This window comes from Xiphophorus hellerii, chromosome 11 (genome assembly GCF_003331165.1).
Source record: "Xiphophorus hellerii strain 12219 chromosome 11, Xiphophorus_hellerii-4.1, whole genome shotgun sequence".
Classification (NCBI taxonomy): domain Eukaryota; kingdom Metazoa; phylum Chordata; class Actinopteri; order Cyprinodontiformes; family Poeciliidae; genus Xiphophorus; species Xiphophorus hellerii.
In genome coordinates, this window is record NC_045682.1 from 20,404,323 (window position 1) to 20,421,793 (window position 17,471).

The window sequence follows — 17,471 nt, forward strand, 5'->3', positions numbered from 1 at the left end:
CGTCATAAACATGACATAACTGTCAGGATCTGTGTTTTTCTATGTTTATTTTGAGTTTCTGTGTCCTTGAGTCTCTTCGTTGTCCTGTCCTCCCCTTGATTGTTCCCAGGTGTGTCTCGTCTCTGTGATTACCCTCCCGTGTATTTAACTCCACCTGTGTTCTTTGTTCCTCGTCGGGTCCTCGTCAATGTTCAGTCTATTCGTGGTCAGTGTGTTCGATGTGCCTGCAGCTCGTTGTTTGGACTATGTTTCATCATTAAATCATCATAATTCATCTTACCTGGGTCCGCTGCGTCTCCCTCACCAACCCTCACCACACCTCATGACAATAACATTTGTTATGAGCATGAAGGAGTCTTTATGAATGTCTATGACTGTTGTCATGACATGTCATTCAGTAAATAATGACACTTTTATTGTAAAGTTGCACTGAAACTCAATTAAAAGTGCCAGCTTTGCATTATTTCGCAAATGATGACATTTTAATGCAACTTTTAGAGCAACTTTGTATTAAAAGTGTCATTATTTACTGAATAACACTTCATGACCACAGTCATCCATAAAGACTCCTTCATGTTCATGACAGATGTCATGTCAGTGTTATGCTCACTCAGTCAAATAAAGCGTTAATCCGGATTGAGTACATTAAAGTTTGATAAACATCGCGATGAAATGTGAACAGTCTGAGGGGTACAAATACTTATGACAAGCATTGAATTTTGCTCTTGAACATTTGACACAAAAACATTAGAAACACTTTGCTGCCACAAACTGCTGTATAATGAGAATGTTTTTGAAATGAAAGTGGGGAGTTGTTTAAATCAAAGTGTGTAAAATAGTTACTGCTACTGCGCTGATCATCAGTAACCTACTGATTCATGATTTTTTTTTTTTACACTGTCAGCAAACAGTGGATTACATGAATAATATGAGCTGATTACGCACCCAGAGGACTTGTTTCACACTGGCCATAACACACTTACAGTGTCTGAATACAGAATGAGCATATGTGCTTTCCGACAGCCTGCCTCCAAACATTATGTTTATGCTTTTATTTCACTTATATTTTTTGCTTCATCAGTGAGACGGGGAATTCAACATAATGAGACATCTGAAGTGAATTTATTATTCATCTGGGATGTTGTCAAAGAGAAATATTTATCAGAAGGCCAATCCATTGCTCCGTTTCTTAACAGTACCTACCTGAAAACCGACCACTTTATCTACTAACAAGACTGCAGCAATATTTAAGACATTCTGTGCAGTGTGATAAGAAATGTGTGAACCCTCTCCAAATGACCTTTATCGCTGTGTGTCACTGAGAAACTCTTGTGCTATTGCTCAACCAGCTGCTGTTACATTCATAAAGAGCAACATTTTGCAAGAGCAAAGTTAATTGTGTAAAAATCTGAATGAAAAAGCTGCGTGACATCCATTTTGTCCCATAGATCTTTGGCTTCGAGTCTGGTTGCTTTGCATTCATGCATCAAATACCATTCTGGGTCAAAGGTCAGCTTAAGCTGATATATATGCTGAGAAATCAAACCATGTATTGAGTCAAGATAAGCCAAAAGTCAATAGGAGGCGATGGTGGATGGGTAAGTAGCACAGACTTTGGACTTTCCTTCCCTTGCTGTGCTTCTTGGACTCAGCGGCGGCACGTCGGCTCGTCTGTCTTCTTTCATAGAAAAATGAAAATTGATTTCGCGCCTGTGGACGTGCCCCTCAACAGGAGGCTGCAGACTGCCGCGGTGGTCCAGTGGGTCTTCTCCTTCCTGGGTCTGGGTAAGTGCTGGTGGGTGTTTGCTAAAATGCTGGAACATCTCCTGATAGTAGCACAAAGGTCAACATGAGAGTGCATGACAATGTGAAAAAAAAAATAAAATAAAATAAACATATACAGTACAGACCAAAAGTTTGGACACACCTTTTAATTCAATGAGTTTCCTTTATTTTCATGACTATTGACATTGTAGATTCACACTGAAGGCATCAAAACTATAAATAACACATGTGGAAATATGTACTAAACAAAAAAGTGTAAAACAACTGAAAATACCCCTTATATTCTAGTTTCTTCAAAGTAGCAACCTTTTGCTGTGATTACTGCTTTGCACACACTCTGCATTTTCTTGATGAGCTTCAAGAGGTAGTCACCTGAAATGGTTTTCACTTCATAGGTGTGCCCTGTCAGGTTAATAAGTGGGATTTCTTGCCTTATGAATAGTCATGAAGATAAAGAAAACCCATTGAATTAGAAAGGTGTGTCCAAACTTTTGGTCTGTACTGTATATATATACACATATGTAAAGGTGCTAATAATTGTATAACATACAACATTTTTTGCATCACAACTCCATCATATCACTGGTTATTAATTCAAATCAATCAGTGTTAAATGAATCAGTTTACCTTTGATTTATAGTCTCTTTTGCAAGACCTATTGTGTAAAAACAAAGGACGTTTTTACACAATATCTGTGTCAAACTTGCACTTATATCACAAAAATTTCAATCTGATGGATTTCTGCAAATTCTACTGCTGAAGACATTTGCACAAAGCTTCTTTCAGACTCTCAAGCTGTCATTTACTTCTTTTCTGAGGTTGACAAAATAAAGTGGGGGAAAAGTTGTTCTTTGTTAGATCTGTTTCACCGAGCAGATTACTCATAAAACCCAACAATAAAGATATTAGAGATTGACATTCTTATTTGTCAACAGATTTTATGCAATGTAAGCAACAACGCTATAGCAGGAAAGAAATGTGTGTCCCATTGAAATGATCTACTAAAATTATGAAATAAAATGTTATGCTTTCAGTATAATTACAGTTGGTAATGATTCACTTATGTGATCAAGTAAATGTAGAATATATATTTTACATTACCAATAAGACCATATAACTTCAAGGTTATCGGGTGTCTGAATAAACAGATATGCAGACAAGGTTTTAAAAAAAGACAAAGAGCAAAAAGACTTATGGTATCTCTGGAGGAGCTGCAGAGATCCACAGCTCCGTTTGCAGGACAACTGTTAGTCATGTGGTCTACAAATCTGTCTTTGGTCGAAAAGGTGCAAGAAGAAAGGCAATTGTGGAAAGAAAACCATAAAATTATAGTGCATTGTTGAACTTTTTGAACATCACAGATGTAAATACCATGTCAGAGAGGCGGCAAACATGTGAGCAGAGGCCATATTAGACCCAAACAGAACTTCTTTAATCTTCATGCAAAACACTGTGTGGAGAAAAGCTAGTACTGCACATGAAAATATATTTTCATGTCCCTTTTAAGTCAGACGTTTAAGACAGGGGCCTGCTGAATAACCCGTAGTCCCAACCTTCATGTGAACACTGATAATTAGGTTTTCACGATTAAAACAGCTATCTGAATCAGGTTTCATGCTCCTCATGTGAACTGTTAAGAGTCAAATCTGGTCCTGTTTGCTGTATCCTGTAGTGCAATAACCTGCACCCATTTTTCCAGGTCAGAAAGGACAGATTAGGATGACTTGTTTCTCATGTTACCATGCAGCTCATCATGTTTTCTCTGTTCCCCCCTCAGCACCTACCTGCATTATCTTGTTCCTTTACCTACTCTTCACTCGCTTCTGGCTGATCAGTGTGCTGTACGCCATCTGGTGGTACTATGACTTCGACACGCCGGCACGCGGGGGTCGCAGAACGCCTGTTTTGCTTGGCCTCAAACTGTGGGGGTACATGCGGGATTATTTCCCCATCAAGGTGAGAGAAAGCTTTAGAAAAAGCCATTCTGCATATTTATTCTCTCAATGCTCTCACTGATACAACAATCTGTATTTTAGTCATTTGCACCAAATAACAGTCTACTATTTGCTTTAAAGATGCTAACCGGCGCTTTATTTTTTTGTTCCACTAACACATGTTCACTAACAGCAAAATAAAAAACACGGCTGGGGATCCAAGTAAGAAATTCCACTGCAGGATTTCACAAAATAGAAACCATTTAAACTGAGCACTGAAGAAAAAATCTGCCAGATTGTGTGTATTTGAGTTAATGATATCACAAGAGGCAGGAGAATCAAGCTGATCGGCTGGTTTTAACTTTGAGTTACAAGGCATTCATGTTACATGTTTGAGTCAGACTTTTTGTCCAACTGTGCCAGAGACAATAACCGTCTGCAGAGCTTTAGCTGAAACTGGTGAAAATCCATTCATATTCCCGTTTAAAGGTTTTCCATCTGATGATTTTCTGTAGACTAAGTCAGTAAGTCTGGCTTCTGGATGATAGGATTATTTATTTATTTATTTGACGTTTTTTGACATCGCTGCTGATTTTGAGATGTCAAAAAGTGAACAAATTGAACATGCAACTCGCTTTTGCAGGTAAGCAAGCCAAAGCAACATCAACTAATTTAGCTGATGTTATAATCTACAACCACCATATTTGGATTTATGGTAATAAATAATACTATGAAGGTTCAAGCAATACTTATTTTGTAAGTATTTAACTATGCAAGTACTTTTACAAATCACACTAACTAACGCAATTACAAAGAAACTGCTGAATATCATTGCTCAGCAATGAGAACATTTGCTTTTTAAATTAAAGTGAACCTTGGACTTATTCCTTAGACTATTTTTTTTATTTAAAGTTCTCTTCAGAATTTAACATCCAAGTTCTCATGGCTTAAATTCTGCATGTTGTTGAATCCCCGGGAACTACTTTGCACGTAGAAATACCTCTGGAACTTTGCGCAAAGTCTGGAAAGAGCAGAAACTGCCAGAGGCAATGTATAACTGTTTTGGTGCTGGAGGTTTTGCAATAAAACAGAGGAAATGTAGACCATCTTACATGGTTCCTGTTTTCTGATTTCCTCAGGCTTCCTAACAGCTGTTTCTGCAAGCTCAAAGAATCTTACATTAGTGCTAAATAAAAAACTAACTGCATCATATGAATATGACATAGGCTTATTTTTTTTGTAGCTCATTGTGTCCCTCTGGTGGTCATGAATGAACGTTGCCTCCCTAAAACGTTGCGCAAAAAATATGCAGTCCCTGTATAAAAAAAAAGAATTCACAGTTATTAAAAGTTATTTTGTACAAATCAGTCATGAGCAACGAAATTGAGCTTTTGTTAACACAAAAATAACTTTAAAGTCAACTTGAATAACTGATTTCTACAAAAATAATTAAATAAAAGTATTCAACAAAAAACAGGTGATTGCATAAATGTTCACCCCCCTCAAGTCACAATTTAAATCTCCATTCCACTCATTGTGAGACTACCTGCACCACCTGACTGGACCTCTGCTTAATTAGGTCAGCCACTTAGAGAGGGTAAATAATTACGCAATGACTCATTTTATGTTGTTGCGTAACACTTTTTTATGTCACACTTGACATGCATAATGCCTCAGAAGACAGAAAATGACATGAGAACAACAAAGCTTATGTACAAACAAGGGGTCTTATTCCAACATAAACTGTAGGTCTGTGTCTCATGCATTTTAGGTTTGAATGTGTTTGTTCTATATTCAGCGAACTGACTCATAGTGTGTTGAGTGTCCAAAGATTTTACTCAAAAGTTGTAGTAAAACTATAACAAAAAGTAGAATTTTTTTTCCCCCAAAAGGATACTCAAGTAAATGTAACTAGTTACTGCCAATCTCTCTGTCTAACACACATAATGACAAACAGACAACCTACTGGGTCATTAACAAACTTCATAACATTACATGGATGTTTTTTCTGTTGCTTGGGAAGACTTTGAACTTCCTGATAAGACCGAGTGCAACAACAATAACAGCGGTCCAGTAGCATGTTAGCATGATGAAAAGGAGCTGACACAGCCCATGTGTGTACTTATTAGATTCGTATCTACTATCTATCTGAAAACTGCAGCAGCTATTTATTTTAAACAGAATGCCTACAGTCAGTTCACAGCTTCATAGAAATGTGACAATTTAACCAGAATTTTGCAAAAAAAATTGTGGATGAAGATCTGAATTACCTGTTGATTTTAACACATTAATTTACATGGACTTGTTTAGCTGAACCCTCTCAGTCAATCAGATTATACAACAGGCAATCCAACTGACCTAATTGTGCTTTGTTACACATTAAGAAAAACACAATAAACTAATGTGCTGAAATAGTTCTTGCTGAGTAGATTAAAGCTGCAGTGGGTAAATTTTATATACACAAAAAAATGTTTTTATACATATTTGTGAAAACTTTCACTATGTCATGACAGTTTATGAGACAGATAATCCGAAAAAAATCTACCAGTCAGAGCCAGGAGGAGGGTCTTAGCGTTGTCAATCATCCTAAAGTACGTGCTTCTCACTCCCACTCATTATCTCTCTGCTGAACTAAAGCTCCACCAACACAATAGAGCCTGACGTGAATGAGCAAGCTAGTTAGCATAGCCACCAATGACAGCAGATAAACGTTTATTAACAGTGAGCTGTTGTCTGACATTAGCACTGGCAATCAGAATCAGCAGGTACACACACACACACACACACACACACACACACACACGATTAAACGATAAATCGATTAATCGTACGATAAATTAAAACTATCGACGTCATTTCAATTATCGGCATTATCGTCTCTCCCGACCTTTTTCTCTTTCTGTTGATGACACCGAATGAAAAAAGGCTCAACTCCGGTGCTCTCCACTGATCCTCCCTTCCTCATTTCCTTAGTGTAAAGCCCAGCGCACATGACACGATCTTAGAGCTGTCGGCCGATTGTCGGCCCATTTTCAAAACCTGACAGACCACACAGCCGACAGAAATCCTAGGTATAACGGTTCGATCGGGTTCATTCCTGCCGTGTGGTGTCCAACAATGGGCACAAAATAATGGCTACAAGTCCAGTGAACTAATTTTAAAACCAGGCATTAATCAATGCTTTACTACAATCTACCTGCAATGCATGTGGCTAGTGTCAGCGTAAAGTCCTGACTTAATGAAAATCATTAGAACCTATTTACGTCACGTTAACGAAGAACAGCTGAAAAGTTACCGGGTTTATCAACTGCGGTAGCAATTTCGCTCCAACTCCTCCCCTTGTCATTTCTATATTCTTTGCATGTTGAATAAACATTAATGTTGTTTCCAAGTCGGCTGGACTTCGTGTTGCGCCGTGTCAGCTGTTTGGGATTCCCCGACGTAATTTCCCCTCAGAAAACACGGAGGAGAATCCTCGCTTTCTGATTGGCTAAATGTCACATTCAACAGGCTGCGTTAAGATCCCAGTCGGGGAAAACCCCTGATTTAGATCGGAGCGGCAACGATGATCTACCGTAACACACCACACAATCTTAGGAAGACCAACGTTTTAAGATTGTTGTATGGGGAAAAATAGGAGCAAAAAATCATGTAGTGTGAATTATTGCATCAGGTAGTCGATGTGCCCATCTTCTCTATTTAAATCTAATTATTACTGAAGGGCAACATAGTATACAGACTTCATAATCTGCACTCTTTGGGTTGAATGCAGTATTTATTTACACTTTGGCTTTATGTTGTTTAGTTTTTATCAAGTACATTTTTTGTTAATGGAGACTGAGAATCCATTTTGTTTTTGGTTGTTTTGTTTATTTAGTTTATCAGGTCCAGTGTTAAATATTCTTTTGAAAATAAAGTGTATCTATCTTTGGCAGGAAATCGCATGCATTATTACGTCATTTCCATTAAATCAGAGTAAAAAGGTCTTCAGACAATATTATCGTTTATCGCAATAATTTTTTGAGACAATTAATCGCTCAGCAAAATTTGCTATCGTGACAGGCCTATATATATATATATATATATATATATATATATATATGTATATAAATGCGTTCCGTACATAGTAGCAGACATGACATGAAGATTAAATCTTAAAACCTTGACATCATAAGGAGAAAATAAGAAAAATCTTCAAACATCTACAAGGTGTCGTCACACACCGACATTAACAGCATTTGCTAAATTTCTCTGCCTTTTCTCTGAACTCATCTCCTGTGGGCAGAGATACCAAATAAAAGTTTGAACTTTAAGAAATTTCAGATGGGGAACCCCCCCCCGCCCCCCCCTAACCTCTTTTTATCCATTCACTTTAAAGTAAATCATGTCCTGCATCATCTGACTATACAGCGCATTATCTTTAACAAAGAGCCCATGCATCCAAAGAAACCAGGGAGCCTAATAAGTTGCATTGCTGTACTTGTACCCACCATTTCTAATTCCACTGGGTCTGCAGACGTGTATTCACACTTAAAAGAACCAAAATGAATGCAGACAAGACAGTGACACAGATTCATACACCGCTTGAGGAAGTGCATACTTCGCATGTAGTAGACGGAAAATGCTGACTGAATCCTTGAGGTCTTTTTTTATTGAACTTTACTGTAAAAGATCCTCCCTAATAATAAGCACCTTCATTTAAAAACTGTCTTTTGTGTTAACGTGTGTTGTTTTGGACTAACATTTAAATTGGTTTGATGTTCTGAAACACTTATTTGTGACAAACACGCAGAAAGAAGGACACTTTAAACCCTATCGTAGCAATACCTCTGAAAGGAGGTTTGGAATGAACAAGAATCCCAACCTAACCTAAAAAAGACTAAAAATTTTAAAACTGTGACGCCTATTTGTATTAAGCCCCCTTTACTCTGTCAACACAAAATAAAACATTAGCCATGTAGAAACATATCCAGTGATAAGTAATAGATATTAGGTATTAGACTTGGGCTTCATGCTTAATGTTTATGACAGTCATGTCTTACTTAAAAATGTCACCATCTGCTCACTGAAATTATTCAAAGTCTAACAAAAAAAGTTCTACCAGTACTCTTCACTAAAGGTCATTTATTAACTGATTGGTTCCACAGAGCCACAATCCCCAATTCGCACTGTTGTTTCAGGATGTTAAGAATTAATTTAAATATAGTTGAGACTCACATAAATTCTCCCTTGAGCTTTAATACAAAGAGTGATTTGGAACTTATAATGCGTGTGCCTAGATTGACCCATTGATTTCGAGCCTGATTTCCAGTTAAAATTCATTTAAAATACTAATGTGCAGTGGTATTTTAGCAGAGCTTTACAATTTAAGAGTTGAGCAAATGCAGCCATGTTTTTTTTTAGTTAAATCGGTCAACTGATGTCCTCTGCACATGGGCTAAAATTGGACACGATGGACATCAAAACTGCCCAGACAGGTCATCCCAGTGCACACCCTGACTTTTGTAGCAACAGTGTAATGACCCCATGCTTCACGGGTTACAGTGAAGCAAGTCTAATTATTAGGTGGGAGCTAGGGTTAAATGTAACAGAGTGCACAGTCACCGAAGTAGCAATACTGTAACTCTGTTGCTTCATATCTAAACTTGGTTGAACCCAAAATGCAGCAGAAAAAAAAATGGTGGTGCAGTAGGCTACTAACTAAATGAGACAGAATGAGGGCACTTAGTTTGCTTACAATAATTTATCTAAATGTACAGTAATTCAAGCTTTACACAGCAGACATAGAGATTAAAAAGTCATGATCCAGCCCTGGAAAAAAATTAATTCATGAAATTGCTAAGTTTTCTAGACCTTTCCGGGGAAATTATAAGCATATTCTAATTTGTATTAATCAAAAACTCTTATGTGTGAATGTAATAATGATGCTAAGATGACAATAATGTGTACTGTCAAGTAATGAGTTTGCACAGTTAACTTGTTTTGCTAGTTTAGTTGCTTGGAGATAAATGGTTTATCTCCAAGCAACTAGCATTTAACAAACAAACTAGCAACAAACAACCAGGCTAACATTGTGAGGGAAAGGTGGACATTTAACTAACCAGGTAAAAATATAGCAAATATGTACTTGTAACAGCTACTGAATGACAAAGAAGTAAGCAATTTATCAAACAAATTAGCCAGTGTTAGAACTAGCTAGGCTAAATCTTGATTCGTGCGGTGTGTGGCTAGCTAGCCTAGCTGCTATCACTCTGCTAAATAACCAAGGGAACAGGCAATTTCACCATATTAGCTTTACTGTACCCTTCTCTGTCACATTTTACCTCTTCCTTTTTTCCTAGGCACCAAAAATTTTGTTTTAAAATATTTCTTGACTTTTCTTTTCTTTGCCAAGCAGCATGTCATTATCATCAGATATAGCACGTAGGTAAGTTAGTGTGAGTTTTGACTAGTCTGACCTTAAAACAGTTAGCAGTGGTTAGTCTCGGAGACTGTTAAGCTGGGACCAATGTCAGTTCCAGATCCAGGTCCACCCTTCAGGGGTAAACAGCACATTAGCAGCATTTACTTACCATTGCAGTCCAAGTACCAGCAGCCACATTTGTATACTTGCTCACAATTTGAAAACTATGTTATTAAATTAAATGAGATCCATTTGTTCACTGTTGCCCTCGCAGCTGGTGAAGACAGCCGACTTGGACCCCAGACACAACTACATCCTGGGTTTCCACCCTCATGGCGTGCTGGTAGCAGGAGCCTTCACCAACTTCTGCACCTACGCCACTGGCTTCCCGCAGCTGTTTCCAGGCCTCACCAGCTACCTGCTGATGCTGCCTCTGTGGTTCAGAGCTCCATTCTTCAGGGACTACATCATGTGTGCTGGTGAGGCCCTGACAAGTTTTACTGATCACGTTTTCCATCCTGCTGCTTCTTCATATCCCACTTAAGACAATTTTTGAAGCAACATAAAAATATACTTTATTAGCTTTAGCCCATGTGTTCCTTGTTCCAAACTTGTAGGTTTGATTCCGTCTGACAAAGAAAGCGCTACTTATCCACTCCGCAAGAAGAAAGGTGGGAGTGCTGTTGTGATTGCTGTTGGCGGGGCCCCAGAAGCCCTTGATGCTCATCCTGGCACCTTCAATGTGCTCCTGGCCAATAAGAAAGGCTTCATCAAAATGGCAATGGAGCATGGGTTAGTGCAAAAAGCCCCGTGGTAAAAGCAAATTTTACGACGGCTGATTCTCTGAAGTCCTTCTGTTTTATGGCGCCAATTCAATTATTTTGAGTTTCCCACCATGTCTTCTTAAAAACAAAGACGTTTAAGTCACTTGCAGGATATTTCCAAGAAAGGAACTTTCCTCCTAAGATCTTCTTAGAATAATAATAATAAAAAATCTGTGAGAAATTGGGTTCTTATTTAATCTTAAATGTTATGAATTACATCCTCATTTCATCAAAAATGTTTCAGAGCTCACCTGGTTCCAGTTTTCTCCTTTGGAGAGAATGAAGTGTATGATCAAGTGGAAAACCCCAGAGGAACCTGGCTTCGGTGGACACAGGATCGGCTGCAAAGCATCATGGGTGTCTCCCTGCCTCTTTTCCATGCACGTGGTATTTTCCAGTACTCCTTCGGCCTGATGCCCTACAGACGACCAATCCATACAGTTGGTGAGTAAGCACTGCTCATTTTTTGTGGATACGATGAGCAGATTTTGTGCTTGTCAAAGAATATGTAATTATTTAAAAAGTCGATAGGCTACATCTATATTATGTAGTGTCTCACTTCGATCACGAATCTCGGAGGAATTCATTTCATATGTGACAGAGCAACACAAAGTACAACAAATTTGTGAAATGGGGAGAAAATTACCCAAAACGACAGAAAATTTGTAAAGAATTCTGGATTTATACAGAAATCCGGACTTTATTTACTAATTAGTTGACTTCTACGGGCAATTGGATAGACAAGACTTTATATAGTGATATTCAAATTAAATTCCAAAATACTCTGAATTTACCATAAATTGAACATTGTGTCATTGATGTTCAATACATCAGTACATATTGATTATCAGCTATAACAGCAACTTTTATATTGAATATCAATGCTGGCCCACATTTTCAAATCGGTGCACCCATGTTTGTGTATCTGTATAGGCATAACCACTATGGCAAGGCACTGCTTATTACCATACATGCAACATTTGCTGACGAGTTTAAGCAAAGAACATTTCATCAGTCAGATTTGACATGAGCACAAGCACTCACAGACATCCACATAGCCTAGCATTGTGATGCTGGACGGCACGCGGCCCTCCTGCACGGCACTTGCTTTAGGTAAACACGCCTCATGCAACGCTGCACACTGGCTCTCAGCAGGCCTCCCTGCACATTGTCGCCTCTCTGCAGTTGGCCGGCCGATCAAGGTGGAGAAGAAGGAGAAGCCGACCGGCGAAGAACTTGACGCCCTCCACCAGCTGTACATGGACGAGCTCAGCAGTTTGTTCGATGAGCACAAAGGCAACTATGGAGTAGACAAGGATGTTCATTTGAACTTTGTCTGACCTTGACCCGAGCAGGCGGGGAATTGAACGGCTATTTATATCTAAAGCTCAGGTTCAAATAGAAGCTTTAAGTGGTGGACTTGCCATAACATTCCCAGTGAGTTTATTACCTACAGAATAATGTTTCCTGGTATGTCAGTCAGTGCTGAATTCAGATAAACTGCAAAGATTGACTGCATTCTCTTTAATTTACATGAAATGTAATTGTGGTTGGATGATAAATAAACACCAAGAATGTTTTTTTGAACATTTATTAAATAAATGTTTTTTTTGTATGGCTAATTCATTTGTGTTTATTCAGTCTGCTGCTAAATATTCTTTGAATCAGTTTTTTAAAATAAAGTTTTAATGTACAAACATTTGTTGTCCATTGTGATTCAGATGAATACAATCATTAAAGTATATTGAATCTGTATTCTGTAGCTATAGTTTCCTGCTGCGTAAAATGTGTTTTAGCTAATTCCCTCAGATTGGAGATACAGTTAATAAAAAAAGGAGATGCCCTATTAGCCCCACTTTGTTTTGCAGGTATTTAGAGAAGCGGATTAGGCCATGAACCCTTTCAGAACACATGAGATGGTCTGGACTTTGTCAGGACTTCAGCTCCCATGTGGTCCACATAATTAATCTCCCAGTGAGACAGAGCAGCTGAAAAATTCTGGTGATATCTGCTGCTCTCTGTCGTTTTTATGTCTAACATTTGGAGTCCACTTTCTCACTTTCTGTCGTTACAATTGATTAATTAATTTAAAATGTTTTTTTAAAATAAAATAGGTTCATAATGTTTAGAGGTGAGTCAATTTACAACCTTTTTGTTGCAGTAGAAAAGCCCACCGCCTTCCCACCGAAAAAGAGCAAATCATCTTTTTCTGGAGCAAATGTATTTATATTACTTATATCTCTTAAAGGAGCATCCATCCAAGGAGTGGATGGATGCAAGGAGCATCCATTTCTTTTAAGTCATATTCGATATGTCCGTCCGTCTGTCCATCCATCCATCCATCCATCCATCCATTGATTTGCTGGTGCATATCTCCAGCTAACGTTCCGGGCGAAAGGCGGGGTTCACCCTGAACAGGTCGCCAGTCTGTCGCAGGGCATCTTAAAGGAGCAGTATAATGTAATAATGACTTTTTTGTGTCATGTTGTAATGTTATTCTCTCATTAAAAACACACCCGGGGTGTTGCTTTGATTCTTTCATGTGTGTGAAATCCTTTAATCTCCTGTGGCAACCGCTCAGCTGTGCAAAACGCCTGGATGGACTGAGTGCCGGCTTCACAGACAAAGCTTCTCCTCAGAGCTACAGTTTCCAAACTTCTGAGCTCCAACTCACAGAGCAGCCCTCCCCTACCCAGCTCGTTCAGACTAGCCAACAGCAATTAGCAAACACTCTGTAAAACTGAACATCTCCTCAGCTCATTATATGAGATACATCTCAGTGCAACGCTGGTAAAACGTTGATACAGAGTTAATAGAGGAGCAATGTTGTGATGACTTCCTGAAGGCAAAATTTCAGAAAGAGCAGGACTTTTTAAAGGGATAGAGGCCTAATTACAAGGCGTTAAATCACAAAATAAAATTTCTTTTAAGTCATATTCGATATGTGCAAAAATGTGTGCAAATATCAAATGTGTAATATACTTTACATATTTGTATTTGAATATTTTATTACAATTAATTAGTAAAAAATTTTTGTGCCTGATTTTTTGGGACCCCTTATCCCCATCCACTTGCCCTCCGTAATTCATGTAGCTGGAATAAAGTTTCAAACTAAAACTAAAAAATATAATTAACTAAGTGAAAAGTGTAGATTTGATTTTCTTTTGGGTTAATGAGAAGAGATGTGCTGAGAAAGAGGGTAGAGGCTGTTTCCTCAGGCTGTCTCCAGCCTGAGGAAACACACAGACTTTGTGTGTTAACACAGACTATGTCTGGGTTTGGGGCTTTGTGCAAGGCCTGTAACTTTCTAAAACAGCATAAAAGACATTATGTTGCATCACTGTGTGGAGACACGATCCCAGAACAGCAATAACCTCTGATTTGGTAAAAATGCTATTCTCTGGAGTTAATATGTGCCACTTTTTCAGAAGCTTTCTGATAAAACTTTAGAATATTCCAAATTTTTTGCACCTTTTCTGAACCTGGTATAATTATTTTTATTAATCCGCTACAAGTCGCTACCTTTAAAAATAAACTAAACTTTTTTTTTTTAATTGTCAAAGTAAACTAAAAAGTGTTCTACATTATCCTCAAACATACCGTAACATTTCCCGTGTCTTTCCCATGATTTTTGTCACTTTAATGAGAACAAAATTATTTTTTTTATAAGATATTCATTTATATTTTTTAAATATAATTTTGCTGATATTCATATAAGCATATGTACATAATTCGTAGGTTTTTATAATTTTTTCCAACTGGTTTAGTACTTACTACATCCTTTAAAAGAAAATCTTTACTTTGTGTCTTTTTTCAAAGTGTTATACAGCATTAAATTAAATAAAGACATGTGAAGCTACAGCTGGCAGCTGGATAGCCTAGCAAATAGCCTGCTACCATGCTACGTAAACTGTGAAACTGCAGTTTACTAACAGGTTTGTATGTCGTAGTGGCGCAGTGGGGCCTCATAAGCAATCTAACAAATCGTAATGCAGCCATTTGTGATTTGATTCCAGACTTTGGGACTTTTAGCTGCACGTATTCCTCGTCTCTTGCTGTCTGAACGATGTAAATGAAGACCACCAAACCTGTGGACTTTTTTATTAAATGGGAACAATTTGCCTGGATTTATACTGGCATCTCTTACGCCTTACAAACTCAGTTGTTATATTGTTTGCTGTTGCTGTTTTATGCTAACCACATCAAGACTTGGCCATAGTCTTTGGATTTCAGCTTCCAACACCGTCATACTACGTGAAGTACATACTTACTCTTGAACAATAAAGCAAGTCTATAATTTTCTTAAGATCTGCACGTACGCTGGCTGAGGCATCTGATCAATAAAAATTATTCTGTGTTTGTTTTAAACCTGATAAGGCCGTCTGTGAACTTTGGCAGAAGCGTGAAATATGAGACAGCAGTAAGTGCTCCGATATTTCCACATTACACAGAGGGCAGAGTGGACAATGCCCCGGTCATTACGACACCGTCTGGGCACAGCTTCTGTCTGAGTCTGTGCTGGACTTTACAAAACGCTGACTGTGGGGAAAATTTAAAGCTGAGATGCGATGCAAAAGATCCAAATCACCAAGAAATAAGCATCCACTTTGGGAAAATAATGGATTTCTGCGTAGAGACGAGGAGTGTATTCATCGGCAGATAGCTCAGGAATCTGCTGTGTGGAGAAGCTGATGACTGATGTCAGGTAGCTCTCAGGTGGGTTTGAAAGACCCAAGGATAACAACATTATTGACTTATTTTTCAAGACTCCGATCAAAGTACAAAGGAAATCACTGTTCGTGGAATCGCGCAGTACATCTTATCTTAGCTATTCTCTCACAAAAAAGACAACAACAGTTCAGAAATATTTATATTCCAGCTCAGTTCATAGGTGGGTTTCAGTTGGCATCTGGGACATAATATCCAGCAGCATAAATCAACTGTTTTATTAGAGCTAAATAATACATGAAATTTTATCTGTCTGTGAACTTTGGCTTCCTATTTTTTTTCCATTGCTCTGATGATTTCCTAATGAAATGACTGGAACAGTTGATAAGACCCCTGTTAATTCAACAGTAACTCCAAGAGCCTTATTGCCCTGCAATGTCAGGACACAGAAATCCTCAGATTTTAAGAAAAATGATGCATTTATTTATTGAACAGATTGCATTATTAAAATGTTTAATTTTGAGCAGATATAGAGTATTAGTTGTAAATTATGTAAAAATTAGATGAATAAAAATTAAAAACTGACCTAAACAGTGAGATAAAAACCCCTTAAATTTAACCTCAAAAGTGATAAAATATTCGTGAAACCGAACGACGGAGAGCAGTCAACTGAAATAATTCTAATGTGAAAAGATATTAGACACTGTACAAGTGCAGAGATGCACAGTTACATTCCCAATGTGGCAAGTTGTTTCTCAACACCACTTTCGTGTCAAGGACAGTTTCATAGATTTCATACAAAGGCTGTGAATTTTGGCCAGGTCCATTCCTGGTGTCAGTTTGGGGACGAGTTGCATCAGATACAAAGTACAGCGAATGTTTCGAATGATAACTCAAACTTGTTTTAAATTCTGCTGAGGAAAAAGTCTGATTTAATATATATAAAAAATAAAAAACATTGTTTTACTAGATGGTATTCATTTAAAATTGATTTGGCATCCTTTGCTATGTTAAACTACTTTAAGGTTAAGAAACTATTCCGTCTCAATCTGTAGATTAAATAGATTTTACAGATTTGGAAACATTAAGAGACTCTTTGGTCTTTAAATGCATCAAGACCTGTGAGAAGGATACACAGTTTTTAATCTTTCCAATGAATTATCCCTACCTGGTCACATATTTAAAATCAGCACAGAAATTAATAAATATATGAGGGATTTTCTAGAGGACCAGTAATTTACATAATCGAGATTTAAATGCATTATTTATCAAACTCAGACCTACTCATTATTTGCTTTCCATTGATTCATCAATAAAAGGACAAACACAAGCAAATCAAAATCTAACAAAGTAAAAACAAGCAAACAACCAAAAAGAAAAAAAAACCTTGAACAAAAATACACAAACACACTTTAGCATACAATTAAAATACATAAATAAATCGTTTAAGTTAGCTCAGAGTCATCACAGGATACTGAACAACCAATCAGAGAAGAATGGGTTATGTAAAGTTACAAAATGTTAGATAGCCACTAAAAAATAAAATAGATTCTAAGAAATGCCATCGCTCTGTGTTCAAAATAAAATCCGACCATTATGATTGTGAGAAGGACTTTGACATACAGTGACATGCATTTAAACAATATATCACAGGAAATAAAAAAAGACTGTTTACTCTTTCTGCAGAGATACATCAGGATGCTGTCTCTTTGAAATAAGAAAGCGTTTTCACTTGACTGAAAGTCTTGGAGGAAAAATGGAGAAAAGCAGGTGTTGTCGGTGAAAGGTCAAAGGTGTTTCGGTGTGTTCTGGATGCATGTCAGAAAACATGGTTCAACTCAGAAGAGACAGTAAACA

At 37.7% G+C, this 17,471-nt stretch overlaps 1 protein-coding gene across 1 annotated transcript; it reads left to right on the forward strand.

Moving 5' to 3' along the window:
• The first annotated feature begins 1,389 nt into the window (after positions 1-1,389).
• Positions 1,390-12,552, forward strand: mogat2 (monoacylglycerol O-acyltransferase 2). The gene is made up of 7 exons (XM_032575648.1): positions 1,390-1,598; positions 1,688-1,785; positions 3,563-3,741; positions 10,397-10,601; positions 10,740-10,914; positions 11,191-11,390; positions 12,132-12,552. Exons 1-7 carry the CDS (start codon positions 1,588-1,590, stop codon positions 12,284-12,286), a joined length of 1,023 nt encoding a protein of 340 aa, XP_032431539.1. The 5' UTR covers positions 1,390-1,587; the 3' UTR covers positions 12,287-12,552.
• The last annotated feature ends 4,919 nt before the right edge of the window (positions 12,553-17,471 follow it).

Coding starts and splice junctions, on each gene's coding strand:
- mogat2 (XM_032575648.1), top strand. Junction 1,786..3,562: donor CTTCTCCTTCCTGGGTCTGG/GTAAGTGCTGGT, acceptor TTCCCCCCTCAG/CACCTACCTGCATTATCTTG. Junction 11,391..12,131: donor ACGACCAATCCATACAGTTG/GTGAGTAAGCAC, acceptor GCCTCTCTGCAG/TTGGCCGGCCGATCAAGGTG.